Source organism: Clinocottus analis, unplaced genomic scaffold (assembly GCF_023055335.1).
Source record: "Clinocottus analis isolate CAN_PGR_092001 unplaced genomic scaffold, fCliAna1.0.p SCAF_46, whole genome shotgun sequence".
NCBI lineage: Eukaryota > Metazoa > Chordata > Actinopteri > Perciformes > Cottidae > Clinocottus > Clinocottus analis.
In genome coordinates, this window is record NW_027176203.1 from 107501 (window position 1) to 115000 (window position 7500).

The window sequence follows — 7500 nt, forward strand, 5'->3', positions numbered from 1 at the left end:
CTCCATCGGCTGGTTATTCATGACCTAGCACCTGACCTCCATCAGCTGGTTATTCATGACTCAGCACCTGACCTCCATCAGCTAGTTAGTCATGACTCAGCATCTGACCTCCATCAGCTGGTTAGTCATGACTCAGCACCTGACCTCCATCAGCTAGTTAGTCATGACTCAGCACCTGACCTCCATCAGCTGGTTAGTCATGACCTAGCACCTGACCTCCATCAGCTAGTTAGTCATGACTCAGCATCTGACCTCCATCAGCTGGTTAGTCATGACTCAGCACCTGACCTCCATCAGCTGGTTATTCATGACTCAGCATCTGACCTCCATCAGCTGGTTAGTCATGACTCAGCACCTGACCTCCATCAGCATCTTCTCTTAACTTCATGGAATCCTTTTAAAAGGAGAAAATGTTTCTCTGTCTTCATCAGATCGACCGTTCAACTTTAAAATGTTCGTCCAGGGGAGTTCAACCCATTCTAGTGTTCACACACACACACACACACACACACACACACACACACACACACACCCTGTGTGAGATCAGTGTCTGCCTCGTCCCTTCAGGGTCGGAGGACCAGAATTGCCCCTCAACTCTTCATACACATCTTACATCAGAACACGACATTACATAAGAGCTGCAGCTCCGAGAGAGAGAGAGAGAGAGAGAGAGAGAGAGAGAGAGAGAGAGAGAGAGAGAGAGAGAGAGAGAGAGAGAGAGAGAGAGAGAGAGAGAGAGAGAGAGAGAGAGAGAGAGAGAGAGAGAATCCTCCAAATCCGTCATCATTAAAGGATCGGAGCTTTAAGAGCAGCAGAAAAGATGCAGCTTTATGCAGATGACAGATGGCTTTCCCCGTTTATGAAAAGCATGTTAGCATCTGTTGTGATGAGAAAAACACACACACACACACACACACACACACACACACACACACACACACACACTGTGTCGAGGGAAACAAACCAGTACAACTTCGCTTTCATGTGAAAACAATGCATCTCCAAAATTGCCGTTGGATGTCATTTTGTTTCTGTTGGTCTGTTCAGCCTGAATCCTTCATCACTGTCACGATGTCACTGGTTCTCATTCATGAGTTCATTTCTAACCAGCCCGAAACATTCAGTTCTCACTGCTGACTGCCAACACGTTTTAATATATTAAATATGGACACAAAATGAAATAAGTTCAACTGTAAAGATACACAAATACAAAATATAGAAGATTCTAATAGTATGATAGGGAACTTGATGCATGATAATACTATATATATGTGTATATATATATATATATATATATATATATATATATACATATATATATATGTGTGTATACATATATATATATATATATATATATATATATTGAATGTGGTAGATTATTCCGAGTGTTTTAACTTTGAAGCATTCCATTACTAACTCGACATGCTGGAAACGGATGCCTTACTTATCGATTATATTGTTTTTTTTTCTACCTAAAAGATTGCTGCAAAAAGTTACAAACAGAAACCTTTTATATATATATATATATATATATATATATATATATATATATATATATATATATATATATATATATATATATATATATATAGAGAGAGAGAGAGAGAGAGAGAGAGAGAGAGAGAGTATCGGTCCCTTGAGCTAGTCCATGCTGCCGGCGATCAGCTCGCCCAGGTCTTCCACATGGTCTGCCGCCCGGTCTGCACTGCACCCGACCCTGATGGTCCTCTCCGCGGGTGGTGAGTCCACGGAGTGATGTTTTTTCGGGCTGAGCCCGACCTGGCCCCATGGGCGAAAGCCCGGCCACCAGACGCTCGCCGACGAGCGTGCATCCCGGGTCTGGCTCCGGGAGGGTTCCCCCGGTTTCCCTTGTCCGGGCGAGGTGACTAAACTCCTAGTGTTGCTCTCCATCAGGGTTTTTTGAACCGCTCTTAGTCTGGGCTCAACCCCAAAACCTGTTTGCCTTGGGAGACCCTACCAGGGGCTGACGCCCCGGACAACATAGCTCCCAGGATCACTGAGCCACTCAAACTCCTCCACCACGTTAAGGTGGCGATTTGCGGAGGTGAAGCTCTCCATTTACTGGTCGGTCTACGTTTCAACCCTCACCTATGGTCACGAGCTCTGGGTCGTGACCGAAAGAACGAGGTCGCGGATACAAGCGGCCGAAATGATAAGGCTCAGCCTTAGAGATAGGGTAAGGAGCTCGGACATCAGGAGGGAGCTTGGAGTCGAGCCGCTACTCCTTCGTATCGAAAGGAGTCAGCTGAGGTGGTTCATCTCATCCGGATGCCTCCTGGGCGCCTCCCATTAGAGGTTTTCCAGGCACATCCAACTGGGAAGAGGCCCCGGGGAAGACCCAGGACACGCTGGAGGGATTATATCTCCCGGCTGGCCTGGGAACGTCTCGGGTCCCCAGAACGAGCTGGAACATGTTGCGGGTGAGAGGGAAGCCTGGGTCGGTCTGCTGGGTGCTGCCACCGCGACCCGACCCCGGATAAGGGGCGGAAAATGGATGGATGTATCGGTCCAAAATGTCCTCACTTCACCATCCTGAGTCCTTCAGTGTTGTTTGTTTGACCCACACAACAGACGCATTTAACACGATGAGTGCCCTAGAGGTTCATGAACCACCTTGCCCTTGAGAAAGGGATATATCGAGAATGATCAGAAATATAAAACATGGTGAAACCTTTGAACAACATCACAATCATATAGACGAGGAGCTTGTAGATGTTAAGTTTAGGACTCGCTCACCTAATCCTGACATCTCCTTATATCTCCTAACATCTCCTAATATTCCCTTACATCTCCTGATATCTCCTTACATATCATAATGTCTCCTGATATATCCTTACATTAGGGGTGGGCGGTATGTTTCACGGTATTCAGTGAAGGTCACAACGTCAACACTTCACAGCTTGATGTCGAAAGCCCAGCGGGTTACTTGTGTGTCAGGGTTCCAACTCCAGTCATGGTTCAAACTTTAGTTGTGTATTTAACTTTATGACAACATTGGATAACCCACAACTAACGCTCTTTGACAAGGTTAAACACTACAACACAACACGTAGTGACACAAACCGTTTGTAACACAAATAGTTGTACATTTAGAAAATACAAAGTCGAATTGCATGCTGGTTAAAGCGCGCAGGCAAACAACAGGAAGAGTACACATTACTGTGTTGGTATTGAGTAAACGACCTGTGGCTCAAAAGTTAAATTAACATCTTAAGTTATAAATCTTAACCTTTCCTCCGTCAAACTGACGTAACGTTACAATAAATAATAAACTAATAAAGATCGTTAGATCCTCATAACCTCGACGGAGAACTCGGAGCCAGCGAATCGTTTAAACAATGCTGCCGTGTTCAGGTGTCTCTCACCCGGCAGCAGAGGGCGCTGGCGCGCCGCTGCCCGGCTCATCGCTCCCGGCAGCAGGGATTCAAACCGTCGGTGACTCTTTAAGTCGGCTGATTCTTGACAAACCGACCAGTTTGATACTTAAACAACTAACTTCAAGCGAGAAAACATCTTAAAATGACATTTTGTGACTCAACAACAGTAGTATTCAGAGACTGTCAACTTTCGGTTTTGATTTCTCCTCCGCCATTGTTCCCCGTTTAATTGTGCCAAAATGCATTCTGGGACACACAAACAACTGTTTGCCGCCTGGGAAATTTGCATTTCCCAGCATGCATTTGGGCTGTGTAATTTTGTCAAACCCTGACAGCTAAGTAGCTTTGCTGCTCGCTGTCATGAAGCGTTGACAGTTAAATGTCGTTATTGGTGAAGCCATCTTCGGGTGTTGGGTCCGTGCACCGGTATGACGGCACGTCGAAAATTCGTTCCGTAAGCAATATTGATACCGGTTCGGACGGTTTACCGCACAGCCCTACCTTGCATCTCCTTACTAGTGATGGCGGGATGAAGCTTCTTGAAGCTTTGAGGCTTTACATACTTTTGGTTCGCTCATGCGTCGAAGCTTCATGACGCTTCATTTGCTCTACTGCGCCACCAAGTGGACGACACATGTAAAACAGACAGTCGTCATAACGACACCATGCGTAAAGCTTTGAATTTAATAAATGAACGAATGATGTTTGAGCTGTCACTACATCAATTATTAACTTATTAATATTGTGTCTGTCTTTATGATATAACGGCTGGGTCAAATGGCGAAGTGGCGACCGATTGAGCAGCTGTTTGTGTTGTGACTGTGGCTCAGTGGCTAGACACCCGTCTTTCAGTGAGAGCGTCGGTGGTTCGAGCCCGGCATCCACAAGTCCATGATGATGTGACCTTGAGCGAGACCCAGAGTTACAGTGTACAGCCTAAATGTAAGTCGCTTTGAATGAAAGCTTCAGCTAAATGTAATGTTACTTAAGGTACAACGTTTTATTATTTTTTCATAAACATATAACTTTCCCACAGTGCTGGGCTTTCTGAGACAAGTTCAGCTGCTTTATGAAACACCTTTCACAGCAGATGAAGCTGGTTTCAGAGAGGAAGGAGGAATCCAGTGAGTTTCGCTGCCTCTTATATTTTGAATCGCACGGCAAACCAACAAACTGGTTTGTGAATCAGTCACGTGGTGCGGCCGGCTGGCGAGGCTTCCAACGTCACCGAAGACGTCACGGACACGAGCCTCGGTACGGCTCACCAAAATCTACTTGGACTACTCGACACGCTTCGAAGCCTCGACACAAAAGTACACATCAGTACTCCTTATATCTCTTTACGTCTCCTTATGACTCCTTACATGTCCTCATATCTCCTCATATCTCCTCACCTCCCCACTAACAGTCCTGTGGCAGTGTTTGTCGCTCAGAGCCGGTGTTGGCGTGTCCGTCCCGTTGCTGAAGAGGTTTCCTGCGTTGGTACACCGGCAGGAAGCTCAGAGTCGTTCTGTCGTCGGTTTCAGTGTTTGATGTAAACTGTCTTCGTCTTGTGTTTTTATTCTCTGAGCTGAGCGGCAGAAGACAGTCAAGAAATATGATGTAAGTTTAAATAAAATGCTGAACCCTGTGGCCTGCAACCACACACACACACACACACACACACACACACACACACACACACACACACACGCGGCAGCATGTGGTTGCATTTACTTTCTGTGGGTGGTATTACCGAACACATCGGACGTTCGTCAGCGGGAAATTAGAGAAAACGAGGGGGAAGCACGGAAGAGAGGTTTACTCTCTTTACGACGTCTTGCTGTAAATTGCCTGCTAACAAACACACGTGACTTTATAACGGCTGTTCATGTCGGCAGCACGGTGAAGGAGAAGAGAAGGTACTTTTAAAGCCACCTTGAGCTCCAGCAGCTAACTCAGCTCGCTAACTCAGCTCGCTAACTCAGCTCGCTAACTCAGCTCGCTAACTCAGCTCGCTAACTCAGCTCGCTAACTCAGCTCGCTAAGTCGTTGCTGCTCTTGAGGAAGTCTAACAACAGGAACACATAATGCTCACAGAGGACAACAACAGCTTGTCAGGGGCGACTGTAGCTCAGAGGGATGAGAGGTCGTCCCGTTACCACAAGGTAGCCGGTTCCATCCCCCTCCACAGTTCACACGTCAAAGTGTCTCTGAGCACGGCACTTAACCCCTCGTTGCTCTCACAGCCCACTGCTCCCTGATCAAGGATGGGCCAGATGCAGAGAAGAATTTCCCCAAGGGGATTAATAAAAGTGCATGTTTCTTTTTGTTTCAACTGGAATAATCACAACAATCGAGGTTCTGTGCTTCCGTCAACCAGACATCATTTACGTGCCTTCAAAAGGTACATTTAGGAAATGATGTCAAATGGAGGAAAAGACCTCAGACGTCTCTGACAGTTGAACTCCAAAGGGAAGGACATCACAGCACATGACCATCTCCAGCTCTTTGGTCTGTTGGATCCAGATCGTCTCACAGTTTGTTTCACAGCCGGTGCAGAAACATTCCCAATCCATCACCTCCTCTCCAGAAGGCCGGCTCACCGCTGTGACAAGTGTTTAACCGAAGAAGAAGCTTTTCTCTCCAGAGTTGTCATCTTGTAGTCGGTGTGTGTGCTCCCTCCCAGCTCAAAGGTTACATGGTAATGTGGCATTTAACCAGCGAGGCAGCGAGAAACCAGACAATGACCCGCGCTGACCGGGGCCTCTTCAATCCTACAGCATCGTGAAGTCAACAGAATGTTTCTTCAGGGTCTTTTGTGTGGTTGACAGTATGTATGAAAGTCTCCAAAGTTGTTTCCTGTGTTGCGTTGCTGTCGTGCTTCTCTCGTCTCTGTTGGGGCGCGAAGCTGAGAACCACCGGTGGAGATCCACCACCTTCCACCTGCACTGCGCTCAACTCTAACTTTTATACTCAAACAACCCTGCGACTTATTGAACGACGTAATAATCACACAACAAATCGATAACACATTTTTGAATCGATTTTTATCGATTTATTGTTGCAGCCGCAGAAATGACGTGTTTCACTGTCATGATTTGAAGACAAGGAAGACGAAGATGATCCTTTTATCGCTGCTGGATGAATACGTTTTGCTCTGTAAAGAACGTACTGCTCGCTGTAACAACAGAATATCTGTAGAGAGTCTCGTGACCTTCACGCTCGTCTGCTGGTTCAACAAACAAAGAAACAACTCCAAGACTCTTGTTGCGTCCTGTGTGAATGAAATGCTTGACAAAGATTTCTTTCTCATCCGTGTTTTTGTAGCCAAACCGCCGCGTGCCGGTCGGTCCTTGCATCCTGATGCTCTGCACACGAGTTAATACCATGAAATCAAGCGCACAACCTCCTGCTGACCAACAGGAGATTACACGTGTCCTCTCTTTAGCATGCGCCCTCTTGACACGGAGAGCACGATCCTCCTGATGACATTATGGTCTGTAGAGCTCCGTAACGCTTATTGTCCCATCTCCATGTAATGCTGCACACACACACACACACACACACACACACACACACACACACACTCGCCCGTGTTTCTTGATGACATCGGTGTCTACATCAGCAGATGGGCCTGATATTAATCCCATTGCAGTTCCTTTAATGTTCCTTTTAACATGTTGCTTCACATGCGGTCTCAGCTGCGCAGCATGACATCACATCGGTGTGTGTGTGTGTGTGTGTGTGTACGTTGCATCATTGCACTCTGACTGACTCTGAACCCTAACCCTTTGAGAGTTCAAGTACTGCTACGAGTACTGCGACAAGTACTGCGACAAGTACTGCGACAAGTACTGCTACAAGGCCTCTGAGAGGTCAAGTACTGCTACACGTACTGCTACAAGGCCTCTGAGAGGTCAAGTACTGCTACACGTACTGCTACAAGGCCTCTGAGAGGTCAAGTACTGCTACACGTACTGCTACAAGGCCTCTGAGAGGTCAAGTACTGCTACACGTACTGCTACAAGGCCTCTGAGAGGTCAAGTACTGCTACACGTACTGCTACAAGGCCTCTGAGAGGTCGACAGCAGTGTGCAGCAGGAGGAAGGGGGTCTTTTCC

The 7500-nt window shown here is 46.7% G+C and overlaps 1 protein-coding gene across 2 annotated transcripts in view; it reads right to left on the minus strand.

Moving 5' to 3' along the window:
• The window catches only part of slc24a3 (solute carrier family 24 member 3), a 71105-nt gene that overhangs the window by 33689 nt on the left and 29916 nt on the right, over positions 1-7500 (minus strand). The window contains exon 1 of one of the 2 annotated variants that reach the window (XM_068599369.1): positions 3900-4027. The exons of the other annotated variant lie outside the window; for it this stretch is intronic. Within the exon in view, the coding sequence (XP_068455470.1) occupies positions 3900-3906 (7 nt within the window). The 5' untranslated portion in view covers positions 3907-4027. Of the gene's footprint in view, positions 1-3899; positions 4028-7500 lie in introns of those variants that run through there. 2 annotated transcript variants of the gene reach the window in all.